Source organism: Mycothermus thermophilus (genome assembly GCF_041956435.1).
Source record: "Mycothermus thermophilus strain CBS 625.91 unplaced genomic scaffold VTJ04scaffold_6, whole genome shotgun sequence".
In the NCBI taxonomy this organism is placed as follows: Eukaryota; Fungi; Ascomycota; class Sordariomycetes; order Sordariales; family Chaetomiaceae; genus Mycothermus; species Mycothermus thermophilus.
In genome coordinates this window covers 1,626,412-1,652,526 of record NW_027191432.1, presented here as the reverse complement: position 1 = coordinate 1,652,526, position 26,115 = coordinate 1,626,412, and the positions used below count along the sequence as shown (strand labels likewise).

The window sequence follows — 26,115 nt, the reverse complement described above, 5'->3', positions numbered from 1 at the left end:
TGTCGCCATTCCCAAGACGCCAGATCTCCCAATCTTGGCCCGGAGCAGGGCCACCGCCCCCGCGACCTACCGGAACTCCAGAGCCGCCTTTTGAGTTCACGAATGCCAGACGACAAGAGAGGGAACAGGCCTAGATGACGTGCGACCCTCAACGCCGCCGGACTCGCACACCTCCCCGCCTGACCAGTCCGAAACCACCCAGTCAAAGGAAACCTATCACCACCCGGTCCTTGGAAGTCTACATTGGCATGGCGATCAAGCTTTGCCTCCTTGGAGTCCATTCTCTTTCCCAATCTGCTCAAAACCTTGGACTCCAGATCCCGGAGTGGGCATTTCCCGACCAAATAGGCAACAACAGCAACAACACCAGCCTCGGAGTTATCGAACAAGACCTCAACCCGTCCTCCTCCCCTTTATCCACCAACACCAACACCACCACTACCTCACAACGAACCCAACCCAACAGCAACCTCCCCCTCAACAACAACCGTCGCCCCCCTTCCCGGCAAACCTTCACACCCACCACCCTGCTCCGCTCCTTCACCCCCCAACCCGACGACAACAACAACGCCGTCGATGATGATGATGATGATGATGATGATGATGATGATGACGAATTCTCCTCCTCGCAGTCTAATCATCATCATCAAACGCCGCTCCTCGCACAACAATTCTCGCCACCATCTCCACCACCTCCTCCTCCGCACTTCCCAGGCTTCATACTTCCCGCCGAAATGCTCTACCCCAACGGCGCCGCGGCCCTCGGCATCGTACGCTCGCGCCAGGTCAGGTTGAGGGAGATTGCCGCGCGGAATGCTGCTGCTGCTGCTGCTGCGGCGGCGGCGGCGGCGGCTGAGGAGGTGGGGGCAGCGGAGAGGATGGAGGAGGGTGTGGATGTGAGGGATTGGGCTGTGAGCAGCTCCAGCAGCAGCAGTAGCATCAACAGCGGCGGCGGTGGCGGCGGCGGTGACAATTGGAGTAGGAGTAGGGATAGGGGTTGGGGTGGGGATAACGATACCGGTGAGCCGCTGGAGGAGGAAGAGGAAGAGGAAGAGGAGAATGCCAGTAGAGGGATTAATAACGATAGGGTGATGGAGATGATGATGAGTGTGGGAAATGGATCAGGATCAGGATCTGAGCCAAGAGCAACAACAACAGGGGGACGGAGTGGCCCGGGAGTGATGGAGCAGATGTTGGCGTTTCAGAGCCGATGATGGTTGGTTGGAGATGGGTATGGCGGGAAAAAAAAGCAACAGAGGGAAGGGGGAGGGAAGGAAAACATTGCCTTGGCTACTATATACTAACTATAAGGGCGGGTGAAAGGTTGGGGTGACGGGAGAGATTGAGCAAAGCGAAGTTGAATCGGTCTAGTTCTATGATATCAAGCGAGTTTCGGCAGTTTGTTTTGATGAAAGAGGACCAGGACTCTTTTCGTTAGAGTTCCTACCAAAACCTACGTATATATGTACTGTACAGAGATGTCTGGGTCAGTGATGATGACCAGCCCACGAGTTTCATTGAGCAGCGCCTGAGCGGAGGAGGAGCAAACCAACTTCTCCTCTCGTCTGTGACCATGGCAGAAGGGCTCACTCACACAACCAAGGAGAACAGAAAAGTCATCGTGATCATCGACGTCATCAATGCGTATATATATAAAGCTCAGGCTGGGAGAGAAAAGCTAGGTAATGAAACCAACCAACCCCCCGCGAAGGCATTCATTCAGTACTAAACGCAGACGTAGCAGTAAGTGAAAAAAACAAGCTAAGGGGAATCCAAAAACCCAATAACCGCTATCTCAGGCCAAACGCAAGCCAAAGCTACAAAAAAAAAGAACAGAACCCGATCCCCCCAAAACGCCAGTTATGCAAAACAAAAAAATCCGCCATGGCCCTTGGTGCCTGTGCCTGTTTGTAAATGTGAATGAGTGAATGTTGGTCCAACCAAAGCCTTAATCCGATATCCCTTCCCATTCCCAACCAAAGGCCTGGTTCCCAAAACCCCAACTGCTGTACTCAGTATCCATCATCTATACCGCACCGCCACGGGATAGGTACCCTAACGGACAAGGACGTATATGGACATGTGGACAACCCAACCCAACCCAACCCAAAAAAAGCCTGACCGAAAGGAAACCCAAAAAAAGGCCCGCCCCGCGGATTCTTTTGTCCCAAGCAAAGCAAAATCCCAAAAATTCATGGCGTGTGGTCTTTTCCCTCTCCTCATGCGTACCGGAAACTCCTCGTCCGCATCGGCTCCCACCTTGTCCCCGCCCCGGCATACGGAGCGTAAGGTTCCGGCGGGGGGATCCCGTCGCGCCCCGGCGGAGGGGTCGGCAGCGGCGCGTAAGCGGGACCGGGCCGCATGGGCGAGGCGGGTCCTCCGAAGCCGGCCCACCCGGGGCTGCGGGGTCCGGGCGGGGGCAGCGGGAGCTTGGGCGCGCGGCGGCGGCGGCAGGCGCGCGAGACGCAGTTCCAGAGGCACGACACGAGGGCGAGCAGGATGAGGCCGCCGACGACGCAGATGACGGGGATGGCGATCTGCTTGTTGTCGTTGATCCAGTCGAGGATCTGGCGGCTGAGGTTGACGCCCTGGCAGTTGCCATTGACACAGCGGCCGCCGCCTTCGCAGGGGGTGCCGTCCAGGAAGTACTGCCTCAGGACGTAGCACTGGTTCGGGCCGAGGTCTGGCGAGTGGCACGAGAGCACGCAGCCCGAGGACGAGCATTCCGTGGCGGACTTGCCGATGAAGGTCTTGCATTGCTGGTCGCGCGAGGTGCAGCGGCCTGAGGCGCACGTGAGGCCGTCGCCGCAGGATTGGCCGTCAGGGGCATTGACGTCGGCCGGGCATCCGGCCGAGGTGCCGGTGCAGAACTCCTCTGGGTCGCACGCGCCGGTGCTGGCACGGCAGACGGTGCCGTTGCCCATGAAGGTGCACTGATCGGTACAGCATTCTTCGTTGGACGGGTCGCACACGCTACCGGAGGTGTACTTGCACGTGTTGGGGTCACAGCACGGGTTGCCAGCACATCCAGCCTCTCCGCCGCAGTCGCAGTCCTCGCCTTTCTCGACAATACCGTTCCCGCACTGGCTCTTTGTGAATGTGGTGACGCCCTTGTTATCCGACAGGCACTTGGTCCGACTGGGGGTGCGGCCGAGGAAGCTGCAGATGTTGCCGATGCTGCAGGGCGAGAATTTCGTGATGCCGTTGCCCGTCGAGGGGTTCATGATGAATTGAGCCTTGGCGTCGCAAGCGCCATTAGCGAGAGGGCAGCACTCCTGTCGCTGGACACTTCCATCAAGACAGCTGCCCGCGTCGCAGTCATGCACAGCACCGAAGGTGTGACCCGTCTCATGGGCGAACACAAGCCACTCGGTCGAAGTGCGGACGACCACATTGGCGGCGGCGCTGGTCTCGTTGCCGCGAGTCGAGGAGCCCTCCTGACACACGGCACCGAGCCAGGCCAAGCCGACGGCAGGACCGCTAGGACATGTCGAAAGCAGGGTCCAGAAGGCGTTTGTATCGGACCACTGACCGCGCCACTGCGAAAAAGTGCTGAGGCGTTGCTCGATGCCAAAGTCATCACTGCAAGGGCGGTTCCACAGGGCGGATGGAGGGGGAGTGCTGGGACAGGCCTTCTCGCTGATGGTCAAGTTCTGAATAGCCAGCGAAATGTTGAACGTGGACTCGTAGAGGCGCGATGCCGCATTGACCAGGTTCACGATATTGTCCTGGACCTCTTTCTCGGAGCCGAGGGCAGCAGTGTAGGTACAGTCAGTAGCAATACCAATGAGTGCGACTTTCCTCGTGGACGGGCAGCCTGCGGTTGAGCCAATCGAGTCGGCCAGGTTCACACCGGCGCCGTTACCGCCGCTCATATCGGACTGGCGGCCAAACAAGGCCCTCGGGCTGATCTGCCAAAGGGAAGTGTCCTGCCTGACCTCCTCGAGGCTCCGATAGACAAGATTCTCGCCGTTATTGCGGTTGTACAGCAAGTTGTCGGAAGCGCACGTCGCATGGCTCGCACCCAGGTCACGTTTCAGATCTTCGCTGTGGGGAGTGGGCTGGATGTCGGTGTCCCGCCACACCACCATGTACTCGTCAACATCGTCCCCGTCGTTCAACTCGGGATCTCCGTCGACCGAGGTCTGCCGGTACGTGGTCCTCGTTTGGACGTGGTGGTGGTTATGGTCGATGGTGAAGACGCCGTGAAACACGGGTTTCGCCCCGTCGCGGTGCATGACAATGCGCGCCCAGCCAGCATGATGCCACCCGGGGCTCCCCTCCTGACGGACAAAGCTGTCGCCCCTGAAGATGCGATGGTCTCTCCTCTCTACCGGCACGGTGCGGCGAAGGGTGCCGTCGGCAGCCATGATCTGGACGGTGGCATCATCGCTGAAAATGTCGTGGTTGGGCTCGAGCTCCAGGCGGATTTCCTGCTTGGTTGTGGACAAGACAAAGGTGACATCGAAGGACGAGTCGTAGTGGACTCGGTGAGAAGGGGTATTAATGACGGCATTTTCGATCCTGGCTAGCGACGAGAGGGGGTTCCTCTTGACGGAGTGCGCTAGAAGCTGAGAGTTAGCGGGGCAGGCTTTGGGCTGAATCGTCGGGTTGTCATGGCATTACCTATGGCATCCTGTACAAGCAAGCCAGCAGCTGACAAGACGGCCGCGAAGGCCCTGGTGAGAATCATAATTTATTGCAACGCTGCGCTTCGCATTCGAGCAACGATGGGACAAGCCGCGAGGCGCTTGAGCGAATTCGACTGGAAATCGGGCGCTTTTGGAGGATTAGGTGTATTATAGGGACGTAGGACGCGGGGGAGTAAGCCAGCGCAAGCACCTGATCCCGGTCGGGCGTCGGTCGAGATTCAACGGTCTCAACGGTCAAAGTGGATTAATTCTCTTTTTTTCTGCTGGGCCCCGACGGTGTAAATGGCAAAAAACGAGGGAATGGGAAATGCCAAAGAGAGGAAGGATGACGACAATGAAGGCTGGGAGCTCGGGAGAAAAGAGGGAAAGAGGTAAAAACGACGAGGGCAGCGCAAATGGGTGGCAGTGCAGCAGGTTGTTTTTGTTTGAACGAATGGGTGTGGCGGACTGCGCTGTCACTCGCTCGGCGGAGGGAAGAGAGACCTTTGGGAGGCCAGCCGCTGTGGACGCTGTGGACGCTGTGGACGCTGAGGCGAGGGCCAAGACTGGGCGTGGACCCACAGCCAAGCTGGAACCGGACCACCGTGCGAGCCCGCCCGGCCTGCTTGGGCTTGCTTGAGCCTGCAACCAGCCTTTCCCGCTGGTGACGCAGCGTTTGCCGATGTGGGGCCCGAGAGCCAACCATCCAACCTCAAGCGCTCTCGGATCTTCCCCTGTCTCCTTGTCGCCGTTTCAGAAGCTCACCCCAAACCGCACCGAAGGAGCTCCCTGTGCTTTGCCAATCCTGCAATTCAAATCGCCTCTCCTTCCTCTGTCCGGAGAGTATTCAACTGAAAAAGTTAGCCTGGTCCGCCGGCCATGAATGAAGTCCAATAACATCATCATGTGGAAGCATGCTTCTTGTCGGACAACCTGGAGCACAACAGGGCTGAGAATCTGGGGAGCCATACGATTCCCCTCATGATGGGCGACGACCTGAGCACACACCTCACCTCAAGTCACACAGCACAGCTCAGCTCACACCATCCAACGCACGGGAAGTCCCTGCTTCCAGAGCAACCACCAGCAAGAGACGGGACATGCAACATAGCTTTACTTGAATAACGTTAGTTCAGACTACCTTACCTATGCTGCTCTATGGAGTTCCCATATTGAGCAAACACAACGCATTTCAGACACATACTTCAAATGTAAACCGCACTGGATAAGCGCTGCTTCACGCCGTTTCTAAGTTTAGCCATCTTCAACGGCGGGAGTGTCCACAAGGCCGTTGCTGACGATCGGTTGTCATGACAAAACACTCAGCCCGTGTGCCGTTTCATCCGTCGCTGCTTGTTCTCGCAGCCAACAATCCCCAAATACCAATACAACCATACCGTCAAGCTTATGTATGTACAACAAATAGATCGAGGTTGCCCCGTCCCTTGCATCACCGCAGCCCTCGCACATATAACAGAGCAGCAATCGGCGTCTAAATGCCGCCAACTACTCCGAGCTGTACATACATACCTTACCTCCTCCTTCAGGAAACTCTGCCTCTTCCAACCGGCACTTCGGATCAATCATTCCAAGCGTGGGCGATCCGAAGATCTCCCCCTCATCCCACGGATGTTTTGAAACCTTGGCAAGCCCATAGGTGAACTCGAGATCTGCTTGCTCCAAGCCAAGCCACCCTGATTATGGCCCAACCCCGCAACTCGGAAGCAACGGAAAGCTGCTGAACACCTGCGCCTCGCCAAAGAAGAGAGAAAAGCTGACGCGTCCCTATAGATATGTCAGCAATTTGCCCCTACACAGTAGAGAAAAACAATGGATGGTCAACGACTACGCCGTGCCAAGGGGCTGGGCTGACGTCTGGTTCTGGGATTTGGAACCAACAACAGCCGGCAAACTAGGTGGTACAGTACTCTAAGGCAAATCATAACACAATGTTTTGCTTCCACTGATCCGGAGTGATCACAAAGATCGTGGCTGGAGTAGGTTCGCTGTCCGAGGTTCGTTTTCGGGCATTTTCTCCCGATGATAGGTCATACCCATCCCAGTGGGATGAATCTCGCCCTGTCCCCGGATCTCACAATAAGGTACAAGATGACAGTGAGAGGCATGATGTGAGAGAGTAGCACTTGACTGGAATCACTCTGTTATAGCTTACTTCAACCCGAATCATCTTTGCATTATTACTGCTACAAGACCTCCACCTACTATTACTGTTACACGTCGGAGACGCTGGAGAAAGGGTGCACTGACCAGTGGCACCATCAACGGATTCGTTTTTGGTGTCACAATTACACACTGCTCTCATGCTTTCACCTAGGCCACACATCCTGACCCCTTCTTTAAACGCGCCAATCCTGATCTCCGCCACCCTGGGGTTGCTGGTTCCATGTCCAGCTCAATGGGTACGGGAAGTGTGCGTACTAGCACCGGGATGAGCTGCTAGCCGTCTGGCGGCAATCGCCGCGATGAGGGCCTCAGTCACCTCTTCCACATGAAAGCCCGGGTGATCGAGCAATTAGAGGTGATTTCGGAGCCGGGAGTTGAGTTTGGCTTGGACTTGGTCGGGAACAAGTGTGGGGTCGTAGGTGTTGAGCTGCGTGTTGTCTATGTTAGGAAGGAGTGTCGATACATCTAAGGACGCTTGCTGGCGCCTCCCTTCCAGTTGATTCTCTGGCTGGTCCAGTCTCGTTCAGAAGAAAATAGTTGGCGAACTTGTAGTGATTGTTTGCTATATATTGTAGAGGAGAAACAAGATTTGGATTATTCCATAGTTTGATCAGAACTTCTTGTCAGTAGGCACCTAGGTAGCGTCCAGCCCTCCTTGTGTTTGATTGCTGTCACCCTATTTAGATCATCTCAAGCCTGAGGAAGGGTGCTTCTGGCATCGAACCATTCAAGCTTTGCCGGCCCGGGTTCCCTGGATAATCAATGATTGAGGACAGGAAGGTACCTGGCATTTTGTTGAGTTGACGGCATTCTGTTGAGTTCACGGGACATGAGAAAATTGGGAGAAACTGAGCATATAGGAGGTCAGGTAACATCGTCTCCCTCCCTCCATCCAGAACCATTCTCCTCTCTCTTCTCCTCCTCACGACATCCTCCTGTTTCTCACTGAGAGCTACTCGTTTCTATGTTGGAGCGATTGTCTCCTCTCACACTTCAGTTCACATTGCCTTCCATCTCAGCCTCACCCGGTCACACCACCCCATCCTACCACAATGGCCTCCTCCCACGACAACCAGTCACTCCAATCCCCCTCTACTCCCACCCCAGAGATGCCATTAGTGCCGGATCTTCGGCGCAAAATGCTTCTCGCCCTCCAGCGGTCCCCGTCATACCTCATCCTTGCCAGGATGAGGCTACAGGATGAGGCTAAACATCGCCGCCGACCTCCGGATCAACGGCTATCCAATTCGCACCGAAGCAATGGCCAAGTCCATCGAATCGGATGAAACATTCCGCCTGCTGCACGTCATCCCTCGCGACCTCCTCACGTCAATCATCTCTGGGACTGTCGCCTTCGACTTGTGAAACGGTGACATCGATCCATACACTCCAAGCACCTGCGGAGTCTACGTCATGGCGATACACATTTGTGGCCGTCGTGGCAAGTTCCTTTCTGGCAGAGAGCTCGGCGCGCTGGCAACACTCGTCGATCCGTATGTGACGGCCTACGACCACTGGGTGCGGGATGGCCAACGCTGGGATGAGGGCTCAGAAGATTCTCGCCGCCATCGGCGCTTCGTTGAGAACGTGGACGGCAGAGAGACATTAAACGGGCCGCGCTTCGTTAAGTCTCCACTCTCTCGGGCCATTACTCGCGAGTTGGCGAACACGTTTCGCCGCCGACAGACCGCATCGATCGACCCGAATGTCGTCCACACCCAATCCCCGCTTTTTGTTCGCCGGAGAACGGGAGCTAGCTCACCTTACGCCTCGATCCCGGCGACCTTGGAATTGACCTTCGGCCTGCTGGAGGTCATGGGTTTGACGCCGGTGGTGTTGACGACCTCTGTTCTGCCCATGTGGAGGAGAGAAGATCTGCCACATGCCGCGAGACTAATGGCTGCTCTTGGGCGGTCGTTGGTGACACAGGACGGATTTAACATGGCACAACCTAGTGGGCATCCGGACCAGAGGACAGACGATGAGTTGGAATTCGCAAAGCAAATAATGGCGACGGGTTGGGGCTACTACCATGAGAATGTGAGTAAGACAATCAAGCACATCCAGTAGCAGTCTCTGCTCTTAGACTACTTTGAGGCGCTGGGTGGCTGCAGGCGCAGCCTGCACCGAGCACTGGCCAAGCTTAAGTCAAGCATGTTGGAGCTGGAGTCCAAGGTTGAGATTCTGGAGAACAGTGTTGGTGGTCTTGAAGACAAAACCAAGCAGCTGCAAGAGAGGAAGGAGGAGTTGTGCGGCCTGCTGGAGATGATGAAGTTGGTGGCAGAAGGCGAGTAACTGATTGAGGTTGAGATCGGGGCCAATCATTTGTCTAGGTTCTTTGTATGCATATAATATCTCGAAGGTCACGATGAAATGCAGGCCATCATGAAACAATGACATGAGAGTATTCGAGCAAAGTGCCACAACATCCAAGTCCCTGATTCAGACTGTCTCCTTAACCATGATGGAACGTGCCTAACCAAGCAAGCAATTTACCCAGTCAGCCACCCATAGCTACTAGTTGATCTATGGAAAACTAGAGCATACTCCCGAACCCCTGAGTACTTACCACATTCATCACACAAAAACCAGTGACGACAACGATCCCTATTCATCCATACCACCACATCAAACCAAAACAGAACGGCACAACATATACCCCTCTCCTCTGCGTTCCTCCTCACTCACTAGCCTGCGCCTCAAACTCATCCCCGTCCTCCAACACCCCGTCGACGCTCCTCTCCTGCCTCACCCGTTCCAACTGCTGCGTGATGTACGCGTGCAAATGCGCGTCCGCCTCGGCGCGCTCCCTCGCTCTCGTCGCATCAAACGAGCTCGTGGAACGGTGGTAATGATGTCCGTACCCACTACCACCACCACCGCCGCCGTTGGTAACCCCAAGCCCAACCGGCCCTCCACCACCGGCGTCATAATGCTGCCCGTTGACGCTCGGGAAGAACGGACCGCCGTAGGAGGATCCACTGCCGTTCCGTCTATGTCCATGGCCATGCTGTCCATTCCGGTGGTGGACAGGGCGGTGGTGCTCCTCCTCATCCCCGTCGTCGCTCGTCGCGCTGAAGTCGCTTCGCGCGGCGAGCGAGCGGCTCGTGGAGCTCCGGCGCAGCCGGACGGAGGTCGGGGAGAGGAGCGGGGATTTGGGTGTTTGCGCGCCAATGTGTTGTACGTGCCGGTGCAGGATGTCGTCGAAGTAGTGCGACATTGCGGCCCGCGGGGTGCGCGGGGTTTGCGGGAGGCGGCAGTTGACTCTGTTTATGGGGGGTTAGTAACAACATACAGAGGTAGATAGGTGGGATGAGATGAGAGGCAGGAAAGGAGGGAAGAAAAGAAACGTACCCAGTATCGTGAATCATCTTTGCAATCAAGCCCGTCCACCCGCACTGATGTGTCGCGCCGAGCCCTCGGCCGGTATCGCCGTCGAAAAACTCGTAAAACCACAGGTAATCCCTCCAGTTGGGGTCGAAATCCAGGGTATCGTTGCCGCCGTTGATGCTCCTGCGGCCGTTGTGGTCGCGCTGGAACAGGTGCTGCAGGCGGTGCTGGATCTCCTCGGACACGTGGCCCAGGTGCATGTACTCGCCCGAGCCGACGGGGCATTCGACCTTGAGGTCGTGGCCGAAATAGAGGAAGAAGCGCTGCAGCGACTCGACGAGTAAGAAGTTGACGCACAGCCAGATGGGTCCCCGCCAGTTGCTGTTGCCGCCGAACAGGCCGCTGTCCGAGTCGCCGGGGACGTAGCCGACGGTGAAGGTCTGGCCGTTGACGTCCATCGAGTAAGGGTGGTCCTTGTGGTACTTGGACAGGGAGCGGATGCCGTGGGGGCTGAAGAACTCGTCCTCGTCGAGCATGCGGCGGAGGATCTTGACGAGGCGCTCCTTGTTCACCAGCGACAGGAGGATGCGGTTGCCCTTGCCGCGCGCCGAGATGCTGTGCATGGTGCGCTCGGCGACATCGTTGCGGTGGGCCATGAACCACTCGACGCGCCGCTTGAAGGTGGGCAGGCGGTTGATGAGCTCGGGCTCGAGCGTCAGGGTCGCGTACAGCGGGATGAGGCCGACGAGCGACCGGACGGGCATCTGCTGGATGTGCGGGCCGCCCCACGAGATGGCGTCGTAGTAAAAGCCGTCCTCGTCGTTCCAGAGCGACTGCTCGTTCTTCTGACCCATGCGGAACGTCATGGCGTCGCTGATGAGGATGAAGTGTTCGAAGAACTTGGTGGCGATGTCCTCGTAAATGCGCCGGTGCTTGGCCAGCTCGAGGGCGATGTTGAGCATGTTGAGGCAGTAGAAGGCCATCCAGCCCGTGCTGTCGGCCTGTTCCAGCGTGCCGCCCGTCGGCAGCGGTTCGGAGCGGTTGAACAGGCCGATGTTGTCCAGCCCGAGGAACCCGCCCTCGAACACGTTCTTGCCGTGGACGTCCTTGCGGTTGACCCACCAGGTGAAGTTCATGAGCAGCTTCTGGAAGACGCGCTCGAGGAAGTCCAGGTCCTGGCGGCCGTACATCTTGCGCTCGATCTTGAAGACGCGGAAGGTGGCCCAGGCATGCACGGGCGGGTTGACGTCGCTAAAGTTCCACTCGTAGGCCGGCAGCTGGCCGTTGGGGTGGCAGTACCACTCGCGCGTGAAGAGGTCGAGCTGCTTTTTGGCAAAGTCCGGGTCGATCATGGCCAGCGTGATGCAGTGAAACGACGTGTCCCAGGCCGCGAAGAAGGGGTACTCCCACGAGTCGGGCATGGAGAGGATGTCGTCGCAGTGGAGGTGCTTCCAGGCGGCGTTGCGGATGCCCTTGCGGCAGGGCGGAGGGGGAGGCTGGTTCGGGTCGCCGTTCGCCCACTCCTCCCAGATGAAGTAGTAGTGTTGCTTGCACCACATCATACCGGCGAAGGCTTGCCGCTGGATGTTGCGCAGGTCGTCCGTCATGGGCAGGGGGCTGATGTGGTAGTAGAAGTCGTCGGCTTCCTCGCGGCGACGCTCGATGATCTCGTCGAACTCTTCTTCGTCGAGATACAGCTCGGCCTTGCGAGAGAAGCGGAACCGGACCACTGGCTTTTCGTTAGAATCAAAATCACATCGCCCGGTCTTCACGAAGGATTGAGTACATACCAGCACACTCTCCTGGGTTGACACCCCCAGCCTCGTTGAAGGCATACCACGCCGCCGCCTTGGTCCCGACCTGGGCCGGGTTGACAGCGCCCTTCTCGCCATCCACGATATACCTGTGAAACGCATCTTTGACATACGGAGACTCATTCTTCCCCTCATACAACACCTCATAGTTGGTATCATTCTCGGTGAAGAGTAGCTCAGGCTGCACGTCCTCGCCGCTGGGGCCGACGCTCGGCGAGGGCGAGAGCAGGACAAAGCGCTCCCCGATCTTGTAGTGCGTGGACCGCATCAGGTTCTCGTCATGCACGGCAATCGACGGCTTCGTGTCGGCCGGCTCGCGGCCCCAGGACCAGGTGTTGCGGAACCAGACATGGGGGATGATGTGCAGAGGGGCGCGCTCGGGCCCGCGGTTCCAGGCCGTGACGCGGAAGAGGAGCTCCTCGGGGTCGTCGTCCTCCTTGGCCGTCTCGATGACAATGTCCCAGTAGCGGTCGTCGTCAAAGATGCCCGTGTCGAGGAGCTGGTACTCGGGGTCCTGCTTGGTGCGGCGGGCGTTTTCTTTGAGGAGGTCCTCGTAGGGGAAGGCGCGCTGGGGGTATTTGTAGAGGTATTTCATGTACGAGTGCTGCGAGATTGTGAGTTTGGGTTCGGGAAAAACAAGGGGAGTGTCAGGGGTTGGGTTAGGTCATACAGTCTGTCATGAAATCAATGTCAGTACAAGGTTACAACTTCCGGTTGCAAGGCTCAAGGAACTTACGGGAGTGTTATCCAGGTGGAAATGTGCTTCCTTGATGCTCTCGCCGTGGTTGCCCTGGGGGTTGGACAGGCCAAAGAGGCGCTCTTTGAGAAAGGGACTAGACGACGGTCAGTATGTTCCTTCTTGCGCCATCATCCAGGAGGGCATGGGCAGTGATGACTCCGTACTCTTTCTCATTCCAAAAGGCAAACGCTATATTCTGGAAGCCGTGGGTGTCGCAAACGCCAGCGATGCCGTCCTCGCCCCAGCGATATGCGCGGGATCGGGCGTGATCGTGAGGAAAGTCTGCAAGTGCGGAAACGCGAGATTAGTCAACCAACCTCGATGGCGACAGAAGGGGAGTGAGTATTTGGTGTAGATTTTGTCGGGCACTTACGGCTCCAAGCATCGCCATCCGGGCTATAATCCTCGCGCACTGGAAACGGAGACGGGTCTGGTCAGTAAACGGAGCGCGCAAGCAGGGAGACAAGAGAAAGAAACTTACCGGTTGCCCATTGCCTCTCAGACACATAGGAGCCCCATTTCTTCCAGTACTTTTTCCTCTCGCGGTCCTCGCGGAGTCTCCGCTCCTCCTCGGTGAGGTACTCGTGATGGTCAAAGATGACCATGGCGGCGGCGGTCTTCAGAGGACAATCCTGTGGTTCGTGGTTGTTTGCGCGTCTTGTTGCTCAGTGTCGCAAGTCCAAACCAAGCCACTCCACAAGCACAGCGATACTCGGCTATCGCTCTCTCTATCAACCGAGTTCGGCTCTTGTTTGTTCAAGGGTGGAGGAACCAGAGCAGGAGAGAGGACAATTGCTGGACAGGGTGGGAGAGGAGGGTTCGTTTTGGCTCGACAATGAACGGATCCAAGGAGAAGTAGGGTAGAGAGATATCGAGTAATGGAAGAAGCTGCCCAACCGTGCGTCCACAACCCGAAGTTAAGTGTAGGTAGGGCCGACTGGTTCAACAGAGCCTGAAGGAAGCGAAGCGATCTGGGCCAACGATACGAGCAATGAGCAATCGGGTCAAGGCATCAGCGCCAGTCAGATATGTATGTACGTCAGGTCTGTAGGTACCTGAGCAAGCCGTGACACCAAAAAACTCCCAAGTCTCCATCTCACATCTCACACCGGTGTGTTGTGCTGGTTCAGTTGGGCCGCTTGACGAGGCGATCTGTGACGTCAAGCAAACGGCACCTCTCAGATCGCATGCATGGAGGGCCCCGGTCCAGACTCGGGCGGGATGGGATGGGATTACGGATGACACTAGCTACCTAGAGGTGCGCCAAATGCAAGCCCCGCCGTGAGTTTGCTAAGGATGGAACTCGTTCCAAGCCAGAAAGCAGCCCTATCCAACGACGGGCAGCCAAGGAACCTGGAACGGAAGAGAGAGGAAGAGGGGCCCTGACGATCGGTTCCCGGTTGCGGCCAAACAGTGGAGGCGTTGGTGGATCGGTGGGGGTCATCGCTCAGCAACTCAAGAAGGGGCCCGGACCGAGTCCGATGGAGGGGCACGTCATCCAGGCATTGCATTGGTCTTGAACCATTCACTGCTGTGGCCCCTACGCATATCTCTCAGAGCCCGACAGTTCCGGGTTCCATTGATACGGGCCAGCTGAAGGCTAGCTGATGATGTGTTCGCTGTCCCTGGCTACGGTACGGCAGATGAATTGTCAATCGGCCAATGCATGCATGCACATCGACCGAAGTGGTCATCAACTGAAGCGGTCATTGACAAGAAGGGACGGTCCCTATGAGTGAGGGGTGTTTGATAGAAGAAAAAAAAAATTCAAGTTGCCACTCGCCTTGGAATGCAAGGTGCAGGAACAGCTGCACACTCATACGCCACTCATCGTCCCAAACCACGAACCGGAATGCCGACCGTTGGAAGAGCGGTGGGAAACATGCAAAGTGGCGGGCGTTTATATGTTCACTACTCGCTGCTCGCTTCACTCTATCAGCTCCATCAAAACCCCCTGAATTGGACGAGAGTGAGTGACAGATGCCTGAGGCCGACACGCAGTCTGCCTCGGAGCATTCACCTTGCTGTCTGAGGCTGCCAGAACCTCTGGGTGGATATCATACCCGCCTACGAGTAGGCACACACATACACAACCAGATACCTAATCATCACTTCGTCAAGTAGGGAATCTCTCTTCGCGTCGTGTCATCGCAAAACCCAGACATCAAACCGACCAGACCAGAGCAGAGACGTCCCATGTGGTATACACCGAAGTGACTCCGTAGTCTCCAGTACCAGTATAATCCCCATCACTCCATAATGCCATGATGCGCCCAAACCTACAATACCTACCAGGTCGTACCAAACCAGCATACATAACTACACAAAACGACCCTCTTCATGTCTAAAGCTTCGGCTTCGGCGGCTCCCCCGGCGCCGTAGCGTCCAAATTGATCACCACCTGCCCGCTCTTCCCATCCCCATCCTGCAACTGCAACTGCTGCTGCACCTGCACTGGCGGCTGCGTACCAAAGAAAATCACCTGCACCGTCAAATCATCTCGATACCTCCTGGAAATCGGCGCAGGCAGTGTCAGCAGCGCCGACACCTGCTCCTGGTTCTTGCCGCCCAGCGCATTGCGCACAAGGTGCGTCGCCGCGTTGCGGTCCTGCACCACGAACCCGTCCGCCTCGCCGCTCCACTGCCGGACGCCGCGGAACGGCGTCTTTTGCCCGTCGGCGTTCTTGGCCGCGGGCGGCGCCTCGACGGGCAGCCCGCCCCTGTCGCCCGAGCCGAAGATGCGCGTCCAGACGGCGTTGAAGTGCGACGGCGTCGACGAGGTTGCGGCCGACACGGGCTGGCTCTCGAGCCACTTGCCCACGAGCCCGACCACCTCTTCGTTGGTGAGCATCTCCCACAACCCGTCCGTCGCCATGACGAGGAAGTCGCCCTTTTCCGGCTCGATCTTGGTCGTCGTGATGACGGGCTCGGCGGTCACGTACGGCGGGGTCTTGAGGTAGTTGTTGGGATGCCGCGCAAAGTAGTGGCGGCGCAGCTCCTCGGCCGTCTCGCGCGTCCACTTGTACGAGGCGTCGCCAAACGCCCGCGTCGGCTCCAGCCCACCCAGCACGCGGCCGCGGTACACGACGTACGGCTCGCCCGGGTGCTGGGCGCGCAGGCGCGCTTCCTCGTCCGGGTTCCCGCCCGTCTGGTCCACCGACAGCGGCGTGGCGGTCCACTTGCCCGAGGGCGCGCGGCGGCCCAGGACGGCGCGGGAGTCGCCCGTGCAGGCGACGCGCAGGAGGGAGGTGCGGCTGTCGTAGAAGGAGAGGAGGGCGCAGGAGCCCGAGAGGGCAGGAGCCAGAAGCTCGGCAGCGGCGGTTTTATTGTTGGCTTTGAGGACTTTTTGAACGCTCTGGTGCACAATTTCGTCGTCGAGCTTGACGAAGCCCTTTTTGATGGCCGCGTCGACGGCTTCGGGGGACGGGGACAGGTTGGAGGCTTTGTAGGTCTCGTTGAGCTCGCGCGCTACGAAGCTAACGAGCGCCTGTCGGAGCTTGGCCGAGGTGGCCCATCCTCTGTAGGAGGGAACATGTTAGTTTGTTGCCGTCTTGTTTTTTTTTGGTTCAGTGGTAAGGAGAGAAGAAAACGTACGAATGACCGTCAAACACGCCCCAAAACATCCAGTCGCTGGTCCCATCGGCGGTACTGCGATCGGGGATCTGCACAATCTTCTCGTCGTGGTCGTCCTCGATGGGGTCGTTACTCGGCAACTGGTTCACATCGTAGCGCACTACGCCCTGGCCGCGGTTGACGAGGAAGGACTTCTCGTTGCGGCGCAGCTTCTGGGTCGCTTGCTCCGGGGTGAGCATCTCAATGACGCGCCGGCCGTCGTCGCTCGTGGTCTTGACGATGGGGCCCTCGCCGACGAAGGTGCCCGTGTGGAGCTCGTCAGCGCTGATGACCAGGACCGTACGGGTTGGAGTGGCCGCATCGGCGGTGCCTGACGGGGTGGAGACGGCGGTGGTTGAGTAGGGCCGTTGACTGCCGTCGGGCGAGTTGCCGTTGTAGGTGTAGTAGGCGCCGAAGCCCACGAGGGCCGAGACGAGGGCGAGAGAGGAGCGTCGGAAGTACATGGAGGAAGACTGGAGGGGATCGGGAGGGGTGGCAGAGGCGGAAGAGGAAGAAGACAGGAATCGGCGGGTCGTCGTCGTCGAGGCGGCGACAGCAACAGCGCTTCTCCGGCAGGCGGTCGGGGTCAGCAGCGATGCTTTGGCCCGGAGAGAAGGATGGAGAGCACCGCGCGCCGTGGACCTGAGGCCGGAGCGCAGAGCGTGGACCACGGCGCGACGCATGGCGGATGGTCCAGTTCGTTCCATCCAAAGCGCTGAAGCGACTGAGACGCCGATCCGACGAGGGTTTCGAGGGTTTCGTCAAGGGTTGGCTGAGGTTGCCGGCTTGGCTGGAAAAGTGGTCGGTCGCTGGAGGGGCAAGACTCGGAAGAAGACCCTAACCCTGGGGAAGGGGCAGGAGAAAAGAGATGTTAGTTGACGAGTCTCTTGAGACTGAACATGGAAAAGTTGCGGCAAAGGTTGAAAAGGACTCCTTGGCCATATGCTTACCTATTAATCTGACATATGGCTTAATCACATTTCCTTAGTTTCCCTGTGTTCTGACTTCCGTTGAACTATGTGCACCAACTCGCTCGAAGGAAGGGAGCACATGGCCTCGACTTCCACATTGGGATAACACGCCATGGTACACACGGTACTACTAGTACGGTCCTCGCACGGAGCCCACCTTCATTGTTCAGTCCACATGGCTTCTCTCCTGCTTTTTCAAGTAAATAAACAAAATTCCACCGACTCTCCAAGTCAAGAAAGTGATCAGTGAAGCAAATTTTCTTGCTCATTTTCTCTGCGAGTCTGTGATTTTCTCCCACAACTCCCACTCTTTCCATCCATTCTCACCCCTCAACACCATCTCCAACTGCCGAGGTACAAGTCCATCCGCATCCGCGACTCACATCCGCGACTCACACCTCACTCCGTCTCATTCACTCTCATCACTCTCACTCAATCACCCCAAAATCTCATTCACCCGACCATTGTTGATCATTGATCTCAACATGGAGAGCACAAATCCTACCCCGACCCTTACCCCGGGCCAGCATCACATGCCCACTCAGGTGGTCATCGACGAAGCCGGCTTCCAGGCCTTCGACTCGTACCCCTGGATTACCGACAAGGAGTTCATGGTAAGTCGTCTCTTCTCCCCAAGCGCATATTCAACACCAAAACTAACCCCCCCTCTTCAAAGCGTTCCCTCATCAACACCTTCGGCACCAACAACCTGGCCAACCCCAACCCAACCGATGGCTTCCTCCTCCATCGGCAGCTTAACGCAATCCTCCAGTTCCGCATGGCGACTTACGTCCAGCGCCGCAATCTTTCTATTCACCCCACGGCTTACATGTCCTACTTGGTCACTCACCCGACCTCTTCCCCGGATCGCCGTATCCACGCCACCCTGGTGACCATCGCCAGGCGCATGATCGATATGGCCCGATCCCAATCTCAAGCCCAATCCAACACCACTACCCCTACCCCTACTCCCGCTGCCACTGAGCAGCAGCAGTCTCAGCCCCAACCCCAGACCCAGGCCCAGGCCCAGGCCGAACAGACCACCCCCACCCCCTCCAACCCCATCCCCGCCTGGCAGCTCAACGCCCCCAAGGTCGACCTGAGCGTCAAAGCCACCGACTCCTCCGTCCAGCACGCCCCGGCCGCCGACGGGACCCCTTACCCGGAGAACTTCCAAGCTATTGTCGAGGCAGTCACCCAGGGCAAGCCGATCCCGGGCATCCGCGAGATCCCCGACATTGTCGAGCGTCCTCCCGGCGTGACGCCGTTTGGCAAGATGAAGGCGCCGAAGAAGCCGTGGGAGAAGGATTCAAAGGAAGAGAAAGAGGGAGATGGGGACAAGACGGTCAGCTCGGTGGCTGAGTTGTTGGGTGCGGTCAAGGTTGGGGAGGAGTTCCCGCCTTTGGAGGAGAAGGGTGGTAAGGAGGGCGGTAAGAAAAAAGAGGAGGAGAATGAGGGTGAGAAGAAGGAGACGACTGAGGATGTCGAGAAGGTTGAGCAGAAGAAGGAGCAGGAAGGCGCTGGCGAGGAGGAGAAGACCTCCGCCGCGGCCACCACGGCTGCTCCTACCACTGCCCCTACCACGGCTGCCAGCAAGGAGGAGCAGGCTTCCGCTGCTGCCGAGCACGAGGGTAGTGAGTCCACGACCGCCGCTGCTCCTACGACTGCCAACACCACCTCTGCCGTCGCCACCGCCATCTAGGGATTACTGCGGGGCTTCGTCTCTGGTGTTTTCTGAAAGGACCTAAACAAGCAAGGAGTGGAAAGGAACATCAAAGAGCATATTATGTCGAGTCATGTCCGATCCGTTTACCTTGAGCGGAAGGACCTTTGACTTGTTTGTTTGTTTTGTCGGATGATGTAACGACTATCGGAGAAGATGGGACCAGGAAGGATGGGCTTGGTCAGGAGTGTATTGTCAGAGTCATTGTCATCTGGGTCATTTCGTCTTGATGGGACGGTCGGGTTTAATAACTGTACGGAGTGCATGTAGAGTCGGGTTACGGCATGAGAATCGGGTAAGGGAAGAGTCATGGGAAATGTCAGAGTAGCTAGCCACTTAGTCACAGATACTGTCGGTATATAATGTACTACCTTTGTAAATATCGGGAAGATCGGTGACTGGGACTGTACTCTGTCGAGAAATGTACAGAGTCTCTTTACCAAAACTGTCTCCCATCATCCATGATATCTTTGGGATGGACGACCAGGATTGGTGATCAAAACTCCGTCACTCATTCACATCACAGTAGGTATCACACACAATCATTTCAAACTACAAGTCACATAGATAGGTACACCGCTCTTTTTCCTCCAACTCTTCTCTACCCTACCCCCTCCAACTATGTACACAAACCCGCCGAAACAATGCCAAAGACGAAACAAGTAAAAAATGCCTCCGTCAACCTGCCTTCCCTTCCCCACGGCTTCTTTACCCTACAGTATTTTCTTCTCTACGCACCATACGCCACCTGGCCCATGGGCCTATCCTCCTCCATGCCGGGGGCCATGAAGTTTGTCCGGGGGTCGCCCGTCTCCTTGGCCGCCGAGCAGCGGGCCATCGTGGGTGAACTAGACGAGAGACACGAAAGTCAGCCAATCAATCCGCACAAACAACACCTGGGCAGAGCCACGAGAAAAAACTCACCTCCTCGAAATGACATCGGTGAAATAAAAGTTCTCAATAACCCGCTTCAACGGCTGCCCCGTCGCCTGGGCGCCCTTGTTCTGCTCCACCAGCTGCACCTTGCTCAGCTGCTGCAGCGCGACCGGCTCGACCACATCGTACGCAGCCAGCGCGGGGCTGATCTCCACCATGCGGTCGCGCAGCTGCGCCACATCATCATACGGCAGCGGCACGCCCAGGAACTCGCTCACGGCGCGGATTATCTTCCAATCGGTGCGCGCCGCGCCGGGCAGGCCCGTGGCTGCGCGCGTCATCTGCACGCGGCCTTCCGTGTTGACGTACGTGCCCGCCTTCTCCGTGTAGGCCGCGCCGGGGAGGATGATGTCGGCGATCTGCGCGCCGCGGTCACCGTGGTGGCCCTGGTAGACGACGAAGGCGTCCTTGGGGATGGAGCCCTCCTCGAACTCGTCGGCGCCGAGAAGCCAGACAAACTTGGGCTTGACCTCGGCGACCTCGGCCGACGGGGTGACGAAGCCCACCTCGAAGGCGCCGGCGCGCGAGGCGGCGCGCTGAAGCACGTTGTAGCCGTTCCACTCCTCCGTCAGGAAGTTGGCGGCGTTCTTGTCGACGAACTGGCCCACCGTCTCGTAGAAAGCCTTGGCGTCGGGGTGCTCGGTCACGCCAGAGCCAACGATGATCATGGGCCGCTTGGCGGCCTGGAGCTTCTTGCCGAACTCGCCGGCCAGGGCCTGCTTGAGGGCGTTCAAGTCGGTGCCGAGATGCTCAAACTCAAAGGTCGAGTTCCAGGTCTGGCCAACGACGCCGATCTGCAGGTCGGAGCGCAGCCACTGCTTCCGGATACGGGCGTTCAAGACAGCCGCCTCGTGCCTCGGGTTCGTGCCGACCAACAGGATGACGTCAGCCGACTCGATGCCGTAGATGCGCGAGTTGAAGAGGTAGTTGGATCTCACGTCCACGCCGTGGGCGAGGGGCTTGTCGCCGTTGGGGAAGTCAAGAGCAAGGTTGTCCGAGCCGAGCCGGTTGGCGAGGTCCTTCATGGCCACGAGGGACTCAACCTCGATCAGCTCACCGGCAATGACCTTGAACTCGTTCTCCTTGGGCGCAATGGTCCGGTAGGCGTGAGCGATCTCGGTGAGAGCCTGCTCCCACGAGATGGGCTCGAACTTGCCCTGGTGGCGGACCAGGGGCATGGTCAGGCGCTGGGTCTTGAGACCGTCGCAGGCGAACCGGGTCTTGTCGTTGATCCACTCCTCGTTCACCTCCTCGTTGAGCCGGGGGACGATGCGCATGACCTCGAGGCCGCGGGAGTCGACACGGATGTTGGAGCCAAGCCCGTCAAGCACGTCGATAGACTCGGTCTTCTTGAGCTCCCACGGGCGGGCACGGAAGGCGTAGGGCTTGGAGGTCAGGGCACCGACGGGGCACAGGTCGATGACGTTGCCTGACAGCTCCGAGTCAAGGTTTGTCTCGAGGTAGGTACCGATCTGGATGTCGTTGCCACGGCCGAAGGAGCCCATCTCAGGAGCACCGGCAATATCGTTGGCGAAGCGGATGCAGCGGGTGCAGTGGATGCAGCGGTTCATCGAGGTCTTGATGAGCGGGCCAATGTTCTTGTCCTCGACGGCACGCTTGCCGCCAATCTCGTGGAACCGGCCGCGGTCGGCGCCGTACCGCATCGACTGGTCCTGGAGGTCGCACTCACCACCCTGGTCGCAGATGGGGCAGTCGAGGGGATGGTTGGCGAGCAGGAACTCCATCACACCTTCGCGGGCCTTGTGTGTGAGGGGTGAGTTTGTCTTGACCACCATGCCGGCCTGGACGGGCCACGCGCACGACGCAACGGGCTTGGGCGACCTCTCCACCTCGACCAGGCACATACGGCAGTTGCCGGCAATGGCGAGCTTCCTGAGAGGGGCGTTCTTGGTTAGAACTGGCGGAATGCGTCGGGGGATATCTGTGTCGGCGGGGGTTTGCTGTCGAGAGGGGTCCTTACTCATGGTAGCAGTATCTGTAGCCCGGTCAGTCCAATCCACCCATCCTGCACCACCCGACACTACCAACATACCTTGGAACAACCACACCAGCCTTCTCGCAGGCTTGAATCAAAGCGGCACCGGCTGCATTGCCTCATCAGCGAATCCAGAAAAGAACAAGCACGACAAATTAGTCCCGCGTACCCTCGATGGACACCTTCTTTCCGTCTAGTAACCGTCAGCACCAAGCCCTACACAGTCCCAACGGGACTACCAGTCCAAAGACATAAACGGGTGCGCACCAATTGTGAGCTCGACCTCGGCCGGCCGGTGTGTCGTCGCCGAAAAGGCCCGGGTGGCAGCTAGCCGGGTCGCAGGATGCTTGCCAGCCCGCCAAGCCGAGCGAGCCAATGTCTGCCTCAACATGGTTGCCGTCTCGACGGGGAGGGGGTTACGAAGAGCGGAGATGCTGGCGGGTCGGGAACGGCGACGCGGGGCGGTAGCGGTGGGTGGCCGCGGAGGTCGTCGGTGGTGGTGATAACGGATGAGGTTGTTATGTTGGAGCTCGGATCAAGCGTTGTTGCGGGACCACCTCACAGCCAAGCCCGTGGGAAACAATCCCGGAGCCCAGCTGGGTTGGCCCCGCTTTGGTGGGTGCTCTGACCAATCACAGCCCTCAATTTGTAAGCTCCCCTGGTTTTTAAGCCTCCCCACTTCTGCTGCGATTTCAGCTTTTGCCTCTTTTTTCTCCAACATTGTACTTTTCCTGGGCACTTATTGTAGGAGGACTCTGTCTGCTTTCCCACAGGGTCTTCCTCTATCTCGTGCTCTAGATCAACATGAATGGCTCCGATTATGGAAGCATGTGAGAACGGCACCTTTCGCCTTCGCTGAACAGCGCCTCTTACCGCCGGTTGCCACATTTCAATTCCAGCTTTCTTGGGGGATTCGAGAAAGAAAGATTTGACGACTGCTTGATTGCCAGATCTTGACTCCCTAGGGTGACCTGACCTGACCGACTCTCTACTGTCCTCTCGAAGCCATCCGCTCCTCCGGCCTCATCCCCACCTCCTCGAGCTGCATCTTCTCCTTCTCCAGCAGATCCAAGTACTTGCCCCGCGTCGTCTTCAAGAACTCCTCGCACCCATACAGATCCTTGACGGCTTGCTTGACCATAAAAAGCAATGCCTTGACGGTTTTATCTCGGACGTGGGCGTGGGTCCCAGGCGCAGGCACGGGCGTGATGGGTGCTGGACCAGGAGTCAACTCCTGCAGCTTCTTCTCGAACTCTCTGAGCTCTTCCTCGATGTCCTTCACGTTGTAGTCGACGTCCTCCTCGGCTGGCGCCGCCATGTTGTTGATGACGTTGTCGATCTCCTCGGGGATTAGGCCGGGACGGCTCTTGGGATCTGGCGGCTGTGATCCGAGGAGGAATTGCTCGTACTCGGCTGCCTGCTGGACGAGACGTCGTTTCTCTCGCTCGAACATGTAAAGTAGGTTCTTGTGGATCTCGGCATTGTGGTAGTCGATCGTCTTGAGAATGTGCTCGAGGCGCTCAACACGGTTTCGAGGTGGCTCCCAATTGTCAAAGTCAATGTCCGGAATTGGGACGAATATGGACGGGCTGATGTTAGTCAGCGCGGGGATCTTGTCCGAAGCCTCCATGATACCCGTAGATCCATTCGTTGCTGGATCGGACTGCGCCATGATGTGTTGTTCGGATGCTTGGTGATGGAAGTCCTGGTTCTCGAAGTGTCGGTTGTTGCAAGCAAAAGAGGCGAAATCCTGGCTTCACTCTTTCCACTTTTCGATTAGACTTAAGTCTCACCAAGTCTGGTCCAACCCACTCGTCATCCAGACGTTGTCCATCCCTCTCCCATCACCATGCCAACCCTCAGCTTCGACCACAGTTCAACATCACATCTTTGAAACATAACAACGACTACCTTCTTCAACAGCGTTCAATTCTCAGTGCAAACTCCCGATTCGCCGGGTCCCCTGTGGTGTGGCAATCCCTGTCCTCGAGCATGAACCCATGCGTCGGGCCGTTTTGCAGCTCCTAATGTTAGTGATCCTGCCGGTCCTTGAGGCAAGATGTATGACGCTGGGTTGACCGAGTGGACGCAGTCAGTTTTGACCACGAAGAAGTCGCATATCTACGAGTTGTTGATGTCTAATCATAACCCTAACACCTGAAGGCAAAGCATCTAGGATGGGCAAACACCCCCCTGCAAGTTGCCCGTAGTATCAACTCACATCCTTCACACTGATAACAGGGAAGCAGTCAATAAGGTTGAGATGATCAGGTTTTTATCCTATCTCCTCCGCCGACATGCAGCGGAGCTCATGATCCATTCATTTATACAATGAGCTATACACATTATGACAAAGGAAATCCAGCTTGGGCTGCAGCGCAAGACTGGGCGAGTGGTATGTCCATGGAGGCGGGGTTACAGTGTGGTTGTGATGTGTGTGATGCTGTTGACTTAAGGGGTATCCAAAAATTGTTAAAAGGAACCGAAGTTCCTCGAGCTCAGTGGCACCCTTCCGTTTTGTCAAGCAGAAGGCATATATGGCCTGGGTCGTCTTTCGGCAACCGGCGGCCGGCGCAGGGCAGGGCATATTCTCTTGGTCCTGGTCCCAACTGAATCTTCTCGACTCAAACGGCTGGGCCGTTCCTTGACCGACAGTCATGACGATGGCTGCCGAAGCAGTGGGGGTTGACAGAATGTGTTGAACCTCTCGTTATTGGAGGTATCTGGAGCGTCACTGGAGCGCAAAATTTGCAACTGGACTGCTCCGTAAATCGCCAAGTCTTCTGGCTACCAACGGGTGTTCGTCGTGTTGTTTCGTGATTGTGGTGCTGTGTAGGGGTTGGTAAGGTGTTTGCACCAGAGGCGGGAAAGTTTGCGAGTACTCATGTCATCTTCCTCGCGGAGAGTCTTCCAATGGGCTGCTGTTCTGGGAGTCCACCGGGTCTTGATGCTGACTCCGGCTCGGGGTATCATGTCGAATCGTCTGCCGCACCCGACTTGTATGAATGCGGTGTCTGCGAAGATGCAGTCTGCCCGGAAATCATCAACGCAATCACCTAGACGGGACGATTTTCCTGATGTATTCCCGGGCCAACCTGAAGATTCCTCGCACGTGGTCCTCGAACCTGCGATCTTTCCTCTTGCGCATCCACAAAAGCAAGATGATCAAGATAACAAGGTCGATAGCAAAGTGCTTGCAGGCGGCCCAAAACAGCCAACCCAGCCAGGGGATGATGCCCTTTTCCCGCCGCGACCGCCACTCCCGACCTGTGGCAATCTGCTCCCGCAAAGCCGCAATCTCGGCCGAAAGACGCACGATCGCCCGCTCCATACGCTTCGTCCGTTTGTCGTTCCGTCGCGCGTAGTCGCTTTGCGGTTCGTCGTCGGCTTGGTCCGCCAGCTCGGCCAACCTCCGCTCCGACTCGTCCTCCTCGCTCATCGGCCGGAGCACCCGCATCGGGCCCTCGGTACCGCTCAACGGCGCCTGGAAGCGGCGGACCACCGGGCTGGGAATGACGGGGCTCGTGATAACGCGTTCTCCACCTGATACCGAGTGGCCTCCTCTGACGCTCTTTTGCTCGCTTGTCCCGGCCGCCCCTGGCGCGCCGACATGTCCTGACGACGACGACGAAGACCCCACGGCGCTCGGATTGTTGCTTTTCACCTGGTTCCAGACAAACTCGAGCTCGGCGACCAGTTCGAGAGCGTTGGGTGTGTTGGCGTATTTGTGCATGATCTCAATGAGCGTCTCGACGTATCGACGTTTCGCCTCGGTGCGGCTCAGGCCCTTCTGCGAGTTCCATGCGTCCCACTTGTCCTGCTCGCGGATTAGGTCCTCACTGCTGCTGGCGGTGCCCGACGCCGCGACTGACGATGCCGTGGGCCGCTCCATGACGCCGTCCACGTCGCCCTCCATGGCCTGCTTGTAAAGGCCGTAGAGTCGCATGCGGTCCGAGGGCGGCGGCCGGGCGGCCCCGGTCTTGGGGATTTTCTTGACCGTGTTGAGGGCATGGACAAAAACTCGATCTGAGGTGTAGAGGGACGTGTCAGTGTGGACTATCTCAATGATGTGCTTGAGGCATATGAGGGCTGGAGTTCAGCGACTCGGGCGCGCGTACCAATTGAATCCGACATGGTGCATTGGAGCCTCGAAGGATCGAGCGACGTCCGCTGGAAATG

At 57.6% G+C, this 26,115-nt stretch overlaps 10 protein-coding genes across 10 annotated transcripts; 3 read left to right on the top strand and 7 right to left on the bottom strand.

Annotated features, from left to right (window-relative positions):
- Window positions 1-134: 134 nt before the first annotated feature.
- On the top strand, window positions 135-1,214 carry VTJ04DRAFT_9015 (uncharacterized protein; the record flags this gene model as incomplete). The annotated part of the gene is made up of 1 exon (XM_069367516.1): window positions 135-1,214. The coding sequence occupies one exon, from the start codon at window positions 135-137 to the stop codon at window positions 1,212-1,214; it is 1,080 nt and encodes a 359-aa protein (XP_069215836.1).
- A 603-nt stretch (window positions 1,215-1,817) lies between these two features.
- Window positions 1,818-2,196, bottom strand: VTJ04DRAFT_9014 (uncharacterized protein; the record flags this gene model as incomplete). Its single annotated transcript, XM_069367515.1, has 2 exons — window positions 1,818-2,006; window positions 2,065-2,196. The coding sequence occupies 2 exons, from the start codon at window positions 2,194-2,196 to the stop codon at window positions 1,818-1,820; spliced, it is 321 nt and encodes a 106-aa protein (XP_069215835.1).
- A 23-nt stretch (window positions 2,197-2,219) lies between these two features.
- VTJ04DRAFT_9013 (uncharacterized protein) lies at window positions 2,220-4,693 on the bottom strand (the record flags this gene model as incomplete). Its single annotated transcript, XM_069367514.1, has 2 exons — window positions 2,220-4,564; window positions 4,627-4,693. The coding sequence occupies 2 exons, from the start codon at window positions 4,691-4,693 to the stop codon at window positions 2,220-2,222; spliced, it is 2,412 nt and encodes an 803-aa protein (XP_069215834.1).
- A 3,535-nt stretch (window positions 4,694-8,228) lies between these two features.
- On the top strand, window positions 8,229-9,294 carry VTJ04DRAFT_9012 (uncharacterized protein; the record flags this gene model as incomplete). Its single annotated transcript, XM_069367513.1, has 3 exons — window positions 8,229-8,859; window positions 8,902-9,088; window positions 9,234-9,294. 3 exons carry the CDS (start codon window positions 8,229-8,231, stop codon window positions 9,292-9,294), a joined length of 879 nt encoding a protein of 292 aa, XP_069215833.1.
- A 201-nt stretch (window positions 9,295-9,495) lies between these two features.
- Window positions 9,496-13,303, bottom strand: VTJ04DRAFT_9011 (uncharacterized protein; the record flags this gene model as incomplete). The annotated part of the gene is made up of 7 exons (XM_069367512.1): window positions 9,496-10,081; window positions 10,170-11,874; window positions 11,936-12,563; window positions 12,696-12,792; window positions 12,863-12,980; window positions 13,072-13,110; window positions 13,180-13,303. The coding sequence occupies 7 exons, from the start codon at window positions 13,301-13,303 to the stop codon at window positions 9,496-9,498; spliced, it is 3,297 nt and encodes a 1,098-aa protein (XP_069215832.1).
- Window positions 13,304-15,042: 1,739 nt separating this feature from the next.
- On the bottom strand, window positions 15,043-16,993 carry VTJ04DRAFT_9010 (uncharacterized protein; the record flags this gene model as incomplete). Its single annotated transcript, XM_069367511.1, has 2 exons — window positions 15,043-16,216; window positions 16,293-16,993. The coding sequence occupies 2 exons, from the start codon at window positions 16,991-16,993 to the stop codon at window positions 15,043-15,045; spliced, it is 1,875 nt and encodes a 624-aa protein (XP_069215831.1).
- Window positions 16,994-17,766: 773 nt separating this feature from the next.
- VTJ04DRAFT_9009 (uncharacterized protein) lies at window positions 17,767-18,983 on the top strand (the record flags this gene model as incomplete). The annotated part of the gene is made up of 2 exons (XM_069367509.1): window positions 17,767-17,895; window positions 17,958-18,983. 2 exons carry the CDS (start codon window positions 17,767-17,769, stop codon window positions 18,981-18,983), a joined length of 1,155 nt encoding a protein of 384 aa, XP_069215830.1.
- A 751-nt stretch (window positions 18,984-19,734) lies between these two features.
- Window positions 19,735-22,327, bottom strand: VTJ04DRAFT_9008 (uncharacterized protein; the record flags this gene model as incomplete). The annotated part of the gene is made up of 6 exons (XM_069367508.1): window positions 19,735-19,852; window positions 19,929-21,833; window positions 21,922-21,936; window positions 21,994-22,045; window positions 22,106-22,129; window positions 22,204-22,327. The coding sequence occupies 6 exons, from the start codon at window positions 22,325-22,327 to the stop codon at window positions 19,735-19,737; spliced, it is 2,238 nt and encodes a 745-aa protein (XP_069215829.1).
- A 597-nt stretch (window positions 22,328-22,924) lies between these two features.
- On the bottom strand, window positions 22,925-23,608 carry VTJ04DRAFT_9007 (uncharacterized protein; the record flags this gene model as incomplete). The annotated part of the gene is made up of 1 exon (XM_069367507.1): window positions 22,925-23,608. One exon carries the CDS (start codon window positions 23,606-23,608, stop codon window positions 22,925-22,927), a length of 684 nt encoding a protein of 227 aa, XP_069215828.1.
- Window positions 23,609-24,988: 1,380 nt separating this feature from the next.
- On the bottom strand, window positions 24,989-26,070 carry VTJ04DRAFT_9006 (uncharacterized protein; the record flags this gene model as incomplete). The annotated part of the gene is made up of 2 exons (XM_069367506.1): window positions 24,989-25,962; window positions 26,055-26,070. 2 exons carry the CDS (start codon window positions 26,068-26,070, stop codon window positions 24,989-24,991), a joined length of 990 nt encoding a protein of 329 aa, XP_069215827.1.
- Window positions 26,071-26,115: the final 45 nt, after the last annotated feature.